Source organism: Sander vitreus, chromosome 15 (genome assembly GCF_031162955.1).
Source record: "Sander vitreus isolate 19-12246 chromosome 15, sanVit1, whole genome shotgun sequence".
Lineage (NCBI taxonomy): Eukaryota > Metazoa > Chordata > Actinopteri > Perciformes > Percidae > Sander > Sander vitreus.
The window spans coordinates 14,967,636-14,984,736 of NC_135869.1; the positions used below are offsets into that span (position 1 = coordinate 14,967,636).

The 17,101-nt window shown below is 41.2% G+C and overlaps 1 protein-coding gene across 1 annotated transcript; it reads right to left on the bottom strand.

Moving 5' to 3' along the window:
• Positions 1-239: 239 nt before the first annotated feature.
• usp31 (ubiquitin specific peptidase 31) lies at positions 240-16,755 on the bottom strand. The gene is made up of 16 exons (XM_078268716.1): positions 15,554-16,755; positions 14,871-15,005; positions 14,369-14,463; positions 14,183-14,275; positions 13,432-13,567; positions 12,737-12,884; positions 12,462-12,642; positions 12,119-12,230; positions 11,797-11,891; positions 10,286-10,363; positions 7,743-7,872; positions 7,237-7,356; positions 6,470-6,695; positions 6,201-6,359; positions 4,891-5,043; positions 240-3,130 (listed from the first exon to the last, which is right to left on the bottom strand). Exons 1-16 carry the CDS (start codon positions 16,076-16,078, stop codon positions 1,638-1,640), a joined length of 3,879 nt encoding a protein of 1,292 aa, XP_078124842.1. The 5' UTR covers positions 16,079-16,755; the 3' UTR covers positions 240-1,637.
• Positions 16,756-17,101: the final 346 nt, after the last annotated feature.

Here is a 17,101-nt window from a genome sequence, read left to right on the forward strand (position 1 = left end):
AATATGCTCATTTAAGAAATATCAGTGTCAGAGGACCATCGGTCTGTTTCAGCACCAGGTGTAGTAAAGAGGTGATTTCTTTAAAATGACCCCTGAAACATTGAAATTAATGTACCCTTTAACCATTTGAAGTCTAAGGCCTGTTGACACTACTTTACGATATGTCTTAAAATCATGACCACATTAAAAATGAGATAATTACATTACATTGTGTGTGTGTGTGTGTGTGTGTGTGGGTAAAAGAAAACAACATATCTATACAAAGTGCGAACAATACAACATTCCTACTCAGTGATGCATACAGTAGTAGACTACTATGTTGCCAAAGGCAATTATTTGTTTCCATGTACACTATTGAAAGGCGCTTTAGATCATTTTCACGTTGCTCATGGAAAGGACAAAATGGGTTATATACTATATAGTTTTTCAATATCTGTACGGACACATACATGTGTGTATTTATTTTCTTTCATTTTAAAGGGTTTCATTCCAAAACACAACTTCCATATGCATTTGATAAAATATATTTCTATCAAAAAAGTACTAGTATTAAACAAAAATAAACTTTTCAAATATTTGACAACTTGTCTCAATGTGTGTACCTTCTCATCTCAAATCCTTTAACGTTTTGGTCCAGGGTCTGCCATCACCTCTGTATGTCTATGATTTTAATGTTCATAATCGGGGGTCTTTAAAATCATCTGATCTGATTGATCGACTTAAAACAATCAATGAGAACTACTGTGAACGCTTAGCCACTATTATTTCAGAATGAAACTCTTTTTGTATGTGTGTGCGTATAGGTGTGAGAATCAACTCAGTTTCAGTGTTTGTCCAGAGACTTTTTTTTGATGTTACGGTTCTGTTCTCACTACTTTTGAGGATTAAATGCTTAAAGAACAGCAGTGGGGTTAATTCATCAAAAGTCAACTCATTTCCATCTTACTCTAAATAATGTTAATTCTACAAAACAAATTATGCATCGTAGGTGCATACAAGGTGAAAATGCTTCATACGCGATTACTTTCTTTTAATGCACAAGCTGCTGCATTTTAAATATGGTTTCATCAGCAGGATATTTTACAAGCAAACTAAACATAATGTTTGCAGCGCTTCAAATATATAACAAGCTTCTTGTCTGAAGGAGAGTTCATTGGATTTCAAGATTCCAACAGGGAATTCTGTCAGCTGTCATATAAGCCTTCAGTACACATAATCAAACAGGTTATGCTGAATGCATATGGCATGCTGCTCAAGTACCTTCCTCGCCAGAAGACATCTAATGTGTCAAGCGATGGTCTCGCTCGCATCAAGACCATACCTAATGCTCAATAGGCATAACTGGTAACAATACACACTGCATTAATATCTAGAACTGGCGGCATACCAAGCAACTGTTTGGCACCCAAATATGCAGATGATGTACAGTACTTTACTTTTTATCCAGTACAGCAAAAAATACTCAAGGCTGGCTACCAATATTCAAACCTCAAAGCCAGCACATGTATCTGATGCCAGTGTGCAAAACCATAACATCAAAAATGTGTCTCTTTGCAAATACGTCTGGTGCTCACTGAAACTTAGGCACAAAGAAAATAGCTGCATTATGTAAATTCAATGTTACTACTATGGATATATCATTGAGGCCTCTTTGTTGTACGTGCAGGAGATTGCATGCTTGAGGACAGCTTTCGGGAAGATGCCATCCTTTCTAGAGGCTTCTTCCCATTAGAGGGAGACTTGAGACTTACTTCAGAAGTGGAAGACTTGGACTTGCCAACGTTTAATAGAGTGCGACTGAGAGAGCTGGGGGGCTTGGAAGACTCCTTTGTCTCTGACTTTGTCTCACCTCCATGAGTCTCTATAGATGTCTTTGAAGACACAGCTTCTCCCGTCTTTCCAGTATCACCACCGATGTCCTTGGCTTGTCCATTTTGCTTGCATGTCCTCTCTGAGGACTTTTTGGCAAGCAGGCTGCTTTTTCCTAAATCAGCCGACCGGCGGCTTTCCCTTTGTCGGAGGGCACTCTTAAAGAAAGACAACCCTTTTTCCTCAGATTTGCTGCTGCGCTGCAGGTCTCTGGTGGATACGCTGGGTGAGCGCAGACTAGTGACAGAAGAGCTGCTGCTGGAGCTCCTCACAGATCTCCTCTCAGGCCGGTTGCTTTCCCCACTCTTAGACAGCGAAGAGCGCGCTACCAAGCTGCCACGGAGACTGTCAACCAGGGGACTAGCGTGCATAGACTCTCTGCTGTAGCTCCTTTCTACCAGCCTTTTCTGACTACTCGTGGTGCTTTTCTCAGTGACACTGGAATTCTTCTTTGCAGTTGGCGAGGGAGAAGCTGAGGACTGAGGTGTGGAGCGGACGAATGACTTACGTTGCAGCGTCACATCTAGGGGTTGAGTTGCCTCCTTTGTTTTGGAGGGAGTTCCACCGGGTGTTGAGGTGCTTTTCTTGGCATTTACACTCTTTTCTTTAGTATTGCTCGCCTTTTTGCCTTTCACTGGTGTACTGGTAAAAGTCTCAGCAGTGCAGGTCTTATGGGTTGAGCACAAACGTTTTTTGGATGTTTTCTCTTGCTCCACTTTGCTGGAACTCTTCGCGGAGCCTGTGCTTTCTGCCTTTAAAGTGAATCCTCCGATACTGCTCTTACGTTTCTGTTCTTTGAAGGGGGTAGCTTGGGCGGGTAGAATGTTTTGGTCTATAGCTGTAATCTGGTTGTTGTTTTCAGTTGCCTCATTTTTGGTGCTCTTCTTTTCCACTGGAGTGGGAGCCCTGCAGTACATCATGTCTAGGAACCTTTTATTGTTGTCTTGGTCACTGACGTTGCTCTCCATCATAGACAGGGGAGTCCTGCTGCCAAAGTAGCGTTCGTGTCTACTGTAGCTGCCAAAACAGGACGTGGAAACTTTGTCATCACAGGCCTCGCCTATCCTCTCTAGAGGAGGAGAACATCGAGAGTCGAAGGAGAAACGTGAGGGCGAGTTAGATCTCATGTGCAGATTCGCAGAGAGAGACCAAGAAGGCTTTATCACACTGTCGCTGAAGGCTAAAGGGCTAGCTATGGACGACCTGGAGGACAAGCTTTGACGCTGAATGCTCCTCACAAAAGGGCGGACAGAGAATCCTCCTAAAAACAAAGAAACATTTTATGTATTTATCTATGCATTTGTTGTTAAAGACGCTCAACTGAACGTTGAAAGTGCTGTTGGAAACCCCCAATTAATCCACATTACAAATACAACAATTGCATTGTGCAAATGTGTTGTGTACTCTCACTGACTATAGCGTTAGCTAACTAAAGTGTGACATTTTATTAATTATAAATTTAATAAATTAGTAAATAAGAACTTTGATTCCACAATTAAAGTAATTGTGTATTATAAGTAACAAAACTGGTAGCATGATAGCAAAATACATTACATAATTTGAAAGCAGTATCCATAGTGAGATCTGTGAATGTTAAATACTAGTTTGCCTGGCCAACATTTTTGGGGAATATGCTGACCCTGTATTCTGGAGGGTTAAACAGAGACCTACATTTAACCACAAACTGCAGCCCAAGACAACATCTGTCTCAATTTGGATGTTCTCGGTATGCAAGGTTTCCCAAAGTCCAGAGCTCTGTACAGCATGTTTTCATGCTAGTCCCAGCCAGATGTGACACATGTCGCGTCACGTTCTGCCTTGTTCTTGCATTATTCTCCTTCTTTAAAAATAAATAATGGAATTTGGAGTTGGGATTTGTAAATTCAAGTGGGAGAGTTCCTGACTATAAAGAGCTCTGGTAAACATTGGTGGAGTCTTTTGAAATATTGTCAGTGGAAGGAGTAATGCATTTTGTACAAAGGTTTGAGTTGAGACACAATTAAGGCAAAGCTGTCTCTTTATAGCCGTTTCTTTGGGTCGCGGTGGCAACAGGTCAAGTAAGGTAGCCCAGATGTCCCTCTCCCCAACTACGGTTTCCAGCTCCTCCTGGGGGATCCCAAGGCGTTCCCATTACAGATGAGAAATATAATCCCTCCAGCATGTTCTGGGTCTACCCCGGGGTTTCCTCCCAGCTGGACGTGCCTGGAAGACCTCCAATGGGAGCGACACAGGAGGCATCCTTACCAGATGCCCAAACCACCTCAGCTGGCTCCTTTCAACGCAAAATAGCAGCAGCTCTACTCCGAGCTCCCTCCGGATGTCCGAGCTCCTTACCCTATTTCTTAGGCTGAGCCCAGCCACCCTACAGAGAATACTCATTTCGGCAGCTTGTATCCGCGATCTTGTTCTTTTGGTCACTACTCAAAGCACATGGCCATAGGTGAGGGTTGGAACCTAGACCGACTGGTAAATCGAAAGTTTCGCCTTTTCAACTCGCTCTTCACCACAACGGTCTGGGGCCCGCTACTCGCCGGTGAGCGTCTGGTGGCCGAGCCTTCGCCCTTGGGGCCCGGTCGGGCACTGCCCGAAGAAACAACATGGTGCTTACACCTCCACCACCCTGCGGACCCACCACCCACAGAGATGGTCATCTGGGTCGGGTGCAGTGTGAGCAGCAGTCGGGGTCAGGGGCCTGGGCATGCCGATCACCGGCGAGGCAGACTAGCTCTGGGGTTGGGGTTTTGGCCTTCTGAATTTAAAAAAAGTCCAGTCTCTTCTTGTGGGCGAATGGACATTGTTTTGCTTCTATAAAGCTCAAAAGCTAACTCAGAGCTTTGTGCTTCTGTTGGAACTATGACTATGACATTTTAAATATGAGTCAGAAGACAGCACAGCAGCAGTTCATGTGCGTGTAATAAAAATGTACATAAGACAGCACCACAAAGAATTATCTGACAATTATCTGATAATCTGACAGCTGTAAAATTATATATATATATATATATATAAGCATTGTCTCACCATCATCTTCATTACGTTCTACTGGAAACTCTACTGACTCAGCCAGTGATGCCAGAGAGGTGCGTCTGGATGAGGCTCCAGAGGCCAAGCTAGCAGGCCTACTGCCAGGTAACCTGTTGATCCAGTGGTCACAGAGGGATGAACTAGTGGAACCTGCGTAAAAAAACAAGAAAAACTCTAGTTTAAAGGTTCAGAGCCATCATGAGTCATATTATCTAGTTATTTTCCTCAAATAATATGGCAATTTCTAACAATTTGGCATGTGTAAATGCACAGCGTTTCCCCTAGGATTTTTTTTCCAGGGGGGGGGGGGTTGGCGACTCTCCCCCGAAAAGTTGTTGAGCGTGGGGGGAGGTTGCGTGACTTTGGCTACATTGAATGCGTAAAGTATGCGGACCGTTAGTATGTGCCGCAGAATTTATGTTTTAACTGCTGGCTGCTGGCTATATCAGCAGCTCACACACACAGCGTAGGATTGTGTGAGTGACAGGCGAGACAGAGAGCTTTTGCTTTTGGGATTGTTGTTGTTGTTCTTCAGTTTTTTTAAGCTGGCACAGCGCTGTGAAAACATCGATTTACTGCAGAGGACGCAGGTGAGGGAAACAAGAAATAAAAACAGAAACTCTCAAAATGAAACTGCCAATACGCTCATTCACAGTCATTAAGTCGTTTCCTATATATCGGTAGTTTAATTTAAAAGCAATAATGACACTTTATGATCCATTTCTGTGTAAAAGGGCCACACACACATCGCATTAAAAAATATAAATAGAAGACTGTCCTGTTTTTCCGCTTGTAGAGCAGATCTCCGCGGAGCATACGCACCACTACGTGCTGCTCCAGTGCCCGGTGTAGCCAGTTTCATTGATTATAGTGGAAGCGTAGTGTTGGATGGTCTGCTCCGCATACGTAACGCGTGCAATGTAGCCAGCCCGTAAGTTAAAATGAATTTAACTTTTAAGGCGAGGAATGAGAAGCGAATCGCCTGTATGTGTGAAAACAGCTTTATCTTGCGCATATCTTGACCGCCCCCCCAAAACAATGGTAGGGGAAACACTGCATGCATATTAAAATCATAATCATAAAATTCAGAGTAAGGCTTTCCTCTAATTAAGATGTTTACATTGGTTGTTTGTTAGGTTCTCTTCAGTATTCAACCTTAAACCCAAACCTTCTGTCACAATGGTACTGTGGTATACCTTTGTGGCTATGTTCATGCAAATATTAACTAAACTTTAGTTTGCCTTGATCACAATCTGACTGGAATTCTAAATACAGCAGATATTACACGGTAGGAAATAAATACTGACCAGCAACAGAGCTGTTGGCCGACCAGGAGGGAATAACTGTCCTCCGCTGGTAGAACAGTATATAGGCGGACTGCTGACACACGTCATCGTCAGCTACTGGTGAAACCTCGCTGTCATCAAAGCAGTACCACTGACCATCGATGGAGTTCTTACAGTACGCTGTGAGCGCGAAGCAAACGGAAGAATGGGTCAACAAGGATGATGAACACATAACTATACAGTCTTATTCCCACATAAAAACATCAAACTGTAACATACTGTAGCATCACCTGTGTAGTGGCCTCCATGCATGTTTCCATGGTGGTTGCACACAGCATACAGGTCATACAGGTAGTCATCTGGGTTCCTTCCCAGGCCATATGGGCGTCTCCATGGCGACCAATGAGAAGGTAAACTCCAGCTGCTCTGGCTTCTCTTAACCACATGAGGTGCCATGTCCATGCCCATCAGCGGGAACCTCACCATGTTTTGCATCTTCACCCTCCGGTCCCCCTCCTGAAACAGAGGCCAAGATAAACACATCAGCATTTAAGGAACAACTCTTTTTAGACGGAACAATGTCTCATTTTATGTGTGCTTTCATGAAAAGTAAGCAGTAGCTACAACCATTACTGAGGATGATCATTACATTTCTGATATTGGTGCCGACATCATATCCGAGTTTCAGTACAAAGGCCTGCGTTTCAGTGACAAGTTCTTGTATGGATTTGTTTAAAACTGACAAAAATATTTAATATAAATCAGAAACAATCTCATCAAAGAATAAGTAAACACGACTACAAATTTGATTTGATGCGATCTTTTCTCGATAATCAGTGTTACACACACATTTTGTCAGTACCAAAGGTATTGAGGTTTGATATCAAGCCTTTACCCTAAGTGCCTATCCCTAACAAGGGAATGTTCAGATTTCTAACGTCAAGTCCAACACAAACACAAATAAAGAAAAGCAACAACTTTATGCATAATAAAATTAAGAGAAAGTAGATCTTGTTCCACATTTCTATTTGAACAATGTTTAATTAAGCTGAAATACCTGTCTGAACCTCTTGAGATGCAGTATAAGCACATCTGGCAGCGTCCACAGGCTGAGCTTAATGCGGCCCTGCTGCAGCTGCTTGCAGTGGGGACAGCGCCAGGCATCGTCTGGGGCCAGCTGAAACACAAACGCACAAGCTCCAACCACACTGCTTATAAAATAGGCCCCACACAGGATAAGGCCTTGGGTTTTTCTCTCATTTCCCTCTATTCTCCTCCAGCAATCACAGGCAAGTCAACCCACAACATATATGTAGGACTATGCTCAGATTATTCCAAACATAGAATTAGGAGTCAAATACACAGTAAAGCCACAGAGTGAAAGGCTTTTTGAACTTTAGCAGAGTCATAATAAACCGGTGGGGAGGACACACATGTGAGGCTATAATTCAAAATATACTTACCACTGACATGTGCCAAGACAAATCTAAGACTTATTTTCTAAAGTCAAACTACTGACTGTGCAGCAATCAACTGAGTGCATTTGTGTGGTCAAAAGGTCACCTGCTCCTCCTTAGTGTAGAGCTGAAAGCACTGAGCAAGAGTGCAGGCCTGCGGCTGATGATGTTGTTCCCTGTGCAGATACACGCTCTCAGCATCAGGAATGTATTCCTCCTCAGTGTGTCCAAACAGACTGTGGGAACATGAAGCGCAGCTCATTCATTCAGCAGCAAAGTCTTAAGAGGATCATAAGATCTGCCTTGAGATTTTGGTTAGACCGATTCCTATATCAGTAAAGTAGTAGGCTGGATCGACGACAGTACATTCACTGGACAATCGCCAGAAGATCTGGATAATCGCCAGAAGATCTGGCACCGCTGGATCTTCCGCCGGATGTCCCTTGGGACCGACTGTGGCGCGTGTGTGTGTGTGTGTGTGTGTGTGTGTGTGTGTGTGTGTGTGTGTGTGTAAAAACCACACATAGTAGTTAGCTTTAGTGAGATAATAAGAGCAGACGTGTTGTTGATTGTGCAGGCGGCCCTTCAGACTCTGGTGTTTACTTGTGGTTTGAAACCGTAACTTTAAAATTAAGCACATTTGTAAGTAGATTAAGCTTTAAGTGTATTTTTCAAAAGCTAATATTGTGATGAATAGCAGAGGCACCTACATTCAAGGGCTCAAAAGAGGTTTAGTCTTGTCGATAGCCTTTGTTAACTTGACAGTTCCTACAGAAACCCTGCACAATGTGACCATCAATTTTATTGAGATTTTGCCTCACCTTAAACTGGGTTCTTAACTGACACATGAAGGTGCAGTGATGTGTGGGCAAGCTTATTTTTTGTGACTGTGACAAGTTGCTGCCCTCTAAACTAATGAGCAGTCACATTATGCTAAGATGATCATGCCGCAGGTATGAGGACTGGATGACCTGATTGATCAATTTAGGTTTCAAATTTGGCAATTCAGTTGGGGCCTATACATGACACTCACAGGTCACACTTTGGTTCAATACATCATACTGTTGATTGTTGTAACATCTTATCTCTGTCATGGCTGATACATGCCACTGCAAGATCCAGGCATTTTTTTCATTTCTTTTTTTTTAAATTTAACTTCTGATTCTGCCATCTCAACTGTGCTTTCTACATAATCACTTACACGGACAAACTTGTTAGTCGCCTGGTAACGAATGGCCTAAAATTACAGTAAATTATAGTCTGGCTATCACCAGACCAAGCTAAATCTTATAAGATCGAACATTAGTCTGGGGAGTCTGCTCTGTATTTTCTACTGCACAAGAGGCGTGATCAACGGGCATAGTTCAAATGACTCTGTACACAATTGGATAGTCCTTCAACCAATCAGACCAACGATCCGGGTGACGTAGCAACGACAGCAGCATCAACGGGTTGCTGCGCTTCGGTGGCCGCCATGTTGAATGTAAACTAGGGCTGTCAAAATAATTTTAAAAAAAATTAACGCAGATTAATCCATTCCATATTGACGTTTGCATACAGACGACAATCTGGTGCCACTGATATGTCTGCGCTTCTCTCTGCTGCTCTGAAACAGACGTTACAGGAAACACAAACCCCGCTGCATGTGACGCTAGTTAACACAATACTCAACAGCAGCTAACGTTAGCCTACCGCTAGCTAGTAGCTGGATTAAATACTGTTAAAATGCTGACAGCGTTACAACGGTGTAAAGTTTGACTGTGTTTTACTGTAGAGGATTCAACACCGGGATGTAACAATCTGCAGCTGCCGTCGGAGAAACAACACAGCCGGTGCGTTCAATGAAACTGGTAAACTACAGCCTCGTGGTGCATTTGAAGTTATTGTAAATGTCCTTTTCCTATCTGGTGGTTGTTTTTGTCGTTCAACAGCAATTTACTAGTGAAATAAGTTATTGTTATACATTATTATTAAATCATTTAATTTTGACCATATGGCCTTAGCAATAAACAAGCCGTTCTTTAATGCCACCAACTGTTGTTTAGTACCCTTTTTTTTTTTTACTTTCTTAAAAAGTATCGGTTCAGGCACCGTTAATTATGTATGCGATTAATTTCGATTAATTAATCACAGAGTATGTAATTAATTAGATTACATTTTTTAATCGATTGACAGCCCTAATGTAAACAAAAAGCTGCTTGCCGTCGCTTCTCTATAGTCATCGTGTTAAACCCGCCAATAGCGCGCCAGGTGGATAAGCCAGTTTGTGATTGGTCCCCGCAGATTTGTAACGGAAGCAGGATAGAAAACTGTATAGGTTTCCAGCCTGAGCTGCAGGGCAAAAAGCATATCGCCGGCAGATCGGGCTGGGTTTACCCAGTCTAAGTAAATTACACAACTGATGTCATGTCTACAAGGCAAGTTAATAAAATGTATGATTTAACCCGTTCTTTTAAATGAGCACCATGGTTTAATGTAATTTGGTGTATGCAATCTAGCTTTCTGAAATCCAATATATTGTTTCAAATGAAGATTACAGTAAACAAATGTTAACATCTGGCTTCTTTTCATTCAGTGCAAAAAAAACATACTGTAGATAAAAATAAACAGACTACAGAGCTCTAGCAAATATTAATCTTTTTCACTCACTAGTCCTTGGTCTCTTTGTCCCACTCTACCACAATCTTCACATGCGGCGGCCCCCCTTGTCCACAGGACTTGTATGCTCTGCAGTGGAAACAATTATAGTGGGAAACAAATGAAGTCATTTAGGTAGTTTACATTAATAAATGGGATTATATACTCCTCATATCACTGTAGGACAGTGTGAAAAAAGCTTTTTCTGGGCAAAGTCGTGTGCGTACTACATGTGCAATTACAAGCAATTTAAAAATGGGGTCAGTGTGAAGGAAATTTCTCTAGAGGATGGGTTAATCCAATATGGTAAATTAAATCATTTAGATACGCTCAAAGTGCAGATGAAATAATATAAAAGTTGAAATATATTTCTGCGATTATAAAGACAAGGTTAAAATTCAGAGACATTTTAGTTGTCATGAAAGAACCTACTGATCAATCACAGTAATGCCAAAAACAACTTTGATTTCACTTTCATGCACCTCTATTGAGCAACAATGCTGAGACTTGTAGCCAAACGTGCTTAACTGGCATTTTAACAAACAGTCAAAATCATGTTAGGGCATGTCATCTATGCAGGCCTGAGAGAAAAAGAACCGATGGGGAATGTGTGCAAAGAGAAGATTACCTAACTAAGATCATGCCTGTCTTTACCTTTGTACATACAGTGTTTATTTGGAAAAGGTAGATAGTAAACAAGTAAAAGATCCTCCAAACATCTGTGTCTGTGTATACTTGCCTAGTAGAGTCTGTGTATACTTGCCTAGTAGAGTCCGACCGATATTTTGGCGGGCCGAAATTAGGCATTTTCCAAACTATCAGATACGGTAAATGAATATTTAAAAAATTAAATAAAAACGGACGAAACACCCTTCAACCATGTTATGAGTGTTGGCGTTGTCCACCAGAGGGCCCTCTACAACGTCCCTGTTGGCAACCCTCGTGTTTAATCCTTTTTCATATTTTAATAAGTTTCATATCTTAAGTTTGTATTTTATTTATCAGAACTTTAATATATTTTGATGTTCCTCTGTTCTGTTGTGACAATAAAACAAGCATTATCATATTATTTTAGTGAGGACTCATAAATAACTACAAATAACTAAATGCTAGGGAAATCTCTTTATGTTTTGTTACGTGTTTCTGGATTTTTTTTTTTTTTTTTTTTTTAAATATATCAGCCGATATATCGGAATATCGGGATTTTTAAACACCAAATATTTGTATCGATATCGGCCTTAAAAATCCTTTATCAGTCGGGCTCTATTGCCTAGTATAACATTCAAATCTTATTGTGACAGTTTTTCGACCCTTTCAACATAAATGGCTGCAAATGCATTATTATGTCAGTAGGCTGAAATTTATGAAAGCATACTGTATGCTCAAATACATTCTGCATTAGTAACTGCAAGACTTAATCACAAAACAACATATCATTCATAATTAACCACGATATACATTTTTGGACGATACATTCAGCCTTAATCAAGTAGTAAACAGATGTTGTATTAAAAAGAACTGACCTTTCCACAGTTGGGTGACACAGTGGTCGCTCATCTTGAGGAAGGAGGTAGGTGATACCAACGACGCCAACCACCCGAAGACTGAAAGGTCCAACCTATACAGAGACACCACTGTTAGTACTTCTGTGAGACTAATACATTACAGGTGTAATCCGAGAAACAGGGATGCCATTAATAATTTCAATAATAGTAATTTCACAATAATTTCACTCATACTTAAAATATTGTTTTATCCATCCGTCGGTCCAATTTTTAAACAGGCTTACTGTGTGTAGCATCAACTTATTTACCATACAGATAAACTTCTTGTTCCTCTTCCTACCTGAATGTATACCCCTGGCCTCAAAAGATGACGCATTTTCTCTAGGATCTCTTTCTGTAGAGCATCCCAGGTCACAGTACACTCCATGTACAGTACAAAAGGCAGTCCGAACCTAAAACAACATAATGTGCATAGCTTTGTTAGCGGCTATCAATTTCTCCTGGAAACTTTGAACACCAGTAGCCTATTCATCCATTGCTACCATTTCTAGGAACTACCAAAAACTGGATAATGTGTTAATGGGGTAATGATACCCCAATCTTTATTTTTTTAAAGAACATGAGAAAGGGGCATGTGAGGACAAATTAGCACCACAGAACATAGAATATTGGGATTGTAGTACCTCTTTCCTTGGTGGCCGGTACAAGCCCTGTTACACACCAGAAGGATAATCTTTTCTGGTCCCAGGTTTTTATTAGGTGATGCAGTTAAAGGAGTCATGGCCCCTTGCATGAAAGATGGAGTCCTGCTGATTTCTGTCGCATACTTCAAGTTGTTATGATTCAGGTTTGCCAGAAGACTTCCTGAGAAACATACAAACAAGCCCCGATCGATATCCTTCAATCAATTTAATGTGAAAAAAACGGTATATTTGCAAAAATCTTAAGTATGATTTACCTCTTTTTGTGCGTATGTTTTCCAGTTTGAAGGTCTCTGGTGTCTCAAAGGCAAATATGGAATCACTCTCTTGAATGATGTCAAGATCATCATCATCATCACAAAATGAACGATGAAAACCATCATAGTACATTTCAGTCAAAATAAACTGAAAGAGAAAAAAAGAGTACATGTAAAAAGAAGTGTCCAGTTTCTTTAATATTTTTACTGTTATTATTTTACAAAACTAACAATCATCATAATATAGTTTAGTTTAGTTTATTATAAGGATCCCCATTAGCTGACGCCTAGACGAGCCAGTCTTCCTGGGGTCCAAAACAACATTAAATCAGACAATGTTAAAACACACAAAATATCTACGTATAAAACAAAATAACAAGGAAACAAGCAAAATACCCAATCAAAAACAATATCACTCCTTATACTGCTTTAGTCCTCATTTACTCCTGTGGCATTTTCATCCTGCCAGCTTTAATCAATGTTAGCACTCAGCTGTTGCATCCCCTAAGGACAACTGTGTTTAAAACTGTCTATCCCTGTATATTGAGTCCACTTCATAAAGTAAAACTGGGTTCATGACAAACTACTGCTCAGAGGTAGAACTGGCTTTAGGAACAGTGAGCTAACATTGTGTGACAGTAACAATATAGTCCCATTGTGTCAGACCCTGAGCTGATAAGAGACAGGAATAGCACCTGGTCCATTGGGATCTTGGTCTCACGTGCCACAGCATCTCTGAGGCGATAGACAGTGCTGTTGAGGGGAACAGCAACTCCGATCCTCATGCAGTGAGAGTACTTCCCCTGATAGACCACTGTCACATACAGGGGCCTAGCAAAAAACACATTTAAGACAAATAAAAAATCTTAACATACTCTCTTAACATACTTTACTATGCTAGCAGGGTTTCTCTTGCTTTAAAGCTATGGTTCACATTAATTATAGTTTAAATAGGTCAGCTTCCCCCCCCCCCATACTTCACATTTTTTGTCAGAGATTTATTTCTCTGGACTGAAGACTCCCATAACATGAACACACTGTTGTTTTGGTTTGAAAGTGCACACTCCTCCCACACCTGTTTTCTGCTCCTCCTGCACCCTCAACCCCCCACACACTCCTTACACACCAGGCTACAGTAATTCATCTGTAACAACACATATTAACTTAAGGTTCTCGTAACCTTGAATGGTGTCACCCCTTTGACGAACTTAAATACATTGCGCATTGTTAGATGGTAGAAAAAGTGGTAAAACAAACAACCTTTTTGAAAACCTTAGAAAAATATTGTTGTACCTGTAAATGTTTACTTTAGTTATGCACAAGGGATTACTGTATACACCTTATAAACCAGTAATAATTGGTCATGAACATGTAAAAACATCTCAGCTGAGCACTGTTAACTGATCAGGCTTTCATGTTGTAGCACAGCTCAAGACAGTAACTTACCGTGTGTGTGGCAGTGGGATCGGTAAGGAGATGCACAGGAAGGGATCAAACGTGTTGCTCTGCTTCTGACAATGTGGGCACGTAAGAGAAGACCTGTTGGGAAAAAGTGTAAATCCTTAATATGGCAGAGAGATAATGTGGCCATACTGGAAAAAACATGGAAGTTTTACTAGACATAAAGCCTACCTGTACTGAGCCTGAAACAGTTCTTGTACAAACGAGCCAGCGGAGAGGGGAGGAGATGGACCCTCTATGCTTTGATCGTCTTCTTCAATTGGTGGCTGAACAAACACAAATAAGTTTTACTAGTCCGATTTATAGGTCATGGGCTAAATAATACCAGTCTATCAGGGTTCATAAGAAAGCCATGCTGCCTTCATATATTTTGTTGTCATAAACTAGCTACAGGGAATCAAGAGGAAACAAGACCAGGCAAGCCTAGCTTATCTTAGCAGGACTGTGAATGCAGCTCATTGGTAAGATACACTGAGTGACCAAAATTATTTAAACACCTGTTAGTTATAATGCAATGTAACAAAATAGCCCTGCAATAAAAACTGGAATATCTATTTTCAGCTTTTCAGACACCAGTGAATGTATGGCTGAGCAATTGTGACACAAGCATTAGTATTTTCCAATAAAAAAACAAACCCTATGCCTATAACAAGCCCAAGTCTTCTAAACACACCTTTATAGCAGGCCGGATGTTGGGGTTGACTGTGTTGAGGTCCTCGTGTACTCTGTCCAGCAACCACAGCAGAAACTCCTGAGCATCATGCTGAGCGTTCCCTTTGAACTGGGTGGCATTTTTCGACACAGCATTCTGCAACCAACAGCAGGGTCCCAAGGTTACAATGCATGCAACGACAAAATCTCAGCACTGTTTGTACGTGAACTTTAATATGATGGTCATGAAGTTTTATTAAATGCAGATCCTGAACATAATTTCAGCATTCACTGGCATACTAGGGCTGCACAATTTATCGCAATTATATCGAAAACGCAATATGGACTAGTGCAATATTCAAATTGCAAGGGGGGCGCAATATTTGTTAAAGGCAAAAATATGTGTCAAACCATTTTTAATTAAGTATTGTGGTGCTGCAGAGACGTCCCAGCCTACAAATCATATCCTACAGACTGAAGAAAAATCTTTGTTTGGTACAGATCCCCAGAAAAAAATAAAAATAAATAAATAAATCACACTATCATTTCAACATTTTTTAATTTTAATATTTTTCAATGAAAATAATGATACAAAAATGATCATTCCCTCCAATATCGTGAATCACATCGCAATCGCAATATCAGTCAAAATAATCGCAATTAGATATTTTGTGCAGCCCTATTCCATACTGACAATACATTTACCTTAAAATCCCTGCTATGCTGCGGGGTATACTCAAACGTCCATAAAGCCCGCACAAGTCCTGACAGCTGCTCTGTGACTTCTCCTTTGGCCAGAGGACCCTTCTTCTGCAGAAGTAAACCATTGGTCTTTGGTTTGTCCTCATCCAGCTCCTCGCCTTTGTAGTGCTCCAAAACGAGGTACTCAGCAAAGAGTTCCGTGTTACTGAGACACTGCAGAATTGCATTCATGAAGCAGGTATTCCCGTGGTTTTTTAGACCTGACACTCCAGGAATTCTCTCTCCGGGCAGAAGACCGGCGAGGTCCCCATCATCCATGGGCACATCTTTACAACCAGATTTAAAAGTGGAAAATCCCCCATCATCTTTGTCATCTTCTGTTTGCACTTCAGATCCAAAGTGTGATAACGCTGTCAGTGTCCTCAGGACTCTGCTCATAAAGCTGCCAGCAGAGCGCACAGAGCCTCGCCTGAACAGCTTCTTGCTGAAGCTCGACTTCTTGTCCTTGGTTGCGGCTTTGCAAGACATGATTTCTCTTTCACGGGCGTTACAACTCAGACAGATGTGCTGTGAAGAACGAGAGCCATCTCACTTGCTGCTATCTTCTGCTCCATCTCAAAACTTGCAGACAGCAATAACTGCTGGCAGCGTTAGGTTGGTGTTAGCTGACCTTCGCTAGAAATATCATTTTAAATGATGTGTTCTTCTAAAGCATGCAGCTGTAACTTTGGTGTTTAATTTCACTTGTCAAATGACGCTTTCATATCGTGCAATACAACCCTGCCTAAAATATTGACCTAGGCCAATTACCTAATGATTTCCGAAGCGTAACATAAACATTGCTAAGGTCAGTTGTTGACGCCGGCAACTTGCTCCAGAGTTACCTTGTTTTTGCGGTTTACTGCCCCGCTGCAATGAATCAACATCGGTTATGCTGAGAGCGAAGACAGCAGTGTTAGCTTATTAGCTAACTCTAACGCTAGCTACAATAACAACAAGAGCAGCAGAAACAGCAATAGTCCTTTTCGGCCGAGATGCCCATGTTCAACAGAAAATAATATTCCGCCATGGTTTGCAGGTCATGGCAGTCAAAGGAGAGAGTGTGTCCGCAATTTGGTTAACCTCACAAATGTCACATATTTAGAGGCACATTCGGGCTAAGCTACCAAATAGCAGAATCGTTATACTTCTTCTTCTTCTTCTTCTTCTTCCTCTTCTTCTTGTTGTTTGTGTTAGCAGCTGGTGAGGTGGTTTACAACTACATTACCGCCACCTAGTGGGGTGGAATAAGAGCAGCCGCAGCCTGGCAGTAAGAAGTTCTTAGCCTAATAACCCTTTCTTTAAATATAGAGCTAGCTGTAGCTGTAGTGCCCCTGAAGGTTAACCTAGTACACAAACATTAGTCTGACTCATCTTGTTATTTGTGCATTTTCTCTCAACCTGTATTGCAGAAACATATTATTTAAATGCACCGCTACAAATGATCAATAACCACTATTCGACTTTTTAGGACATTTATTTCTGCTTTTCATAGGTAGGCTACACATTACA

Excerpts from the sequence above, each read along its gene's own strand:
- usp31 (XM_078268716.1), bottom strand. The coding sequence starts at position 16,078 with ATGTCTTGCAAAGCCGCAACCAAGGACAAGAAGTCGAGCTTCAGCAAG. Across the intron at positions 15,006-15,553 it reads AGCATAGCAGGGATTTTAAG|AATGCTGTGTCGAAAAATGC; the intron begins GTAAATGTATTG and ends TGTTGGTTGCAG. Across the intron at positions 6,360-6,469 it reads GCATGGAGGCCACTACACAG|CGTACTGTAAGAACTCCATC; the intron begins GTGATGCTACAG and ends TCGCGCTCACAG.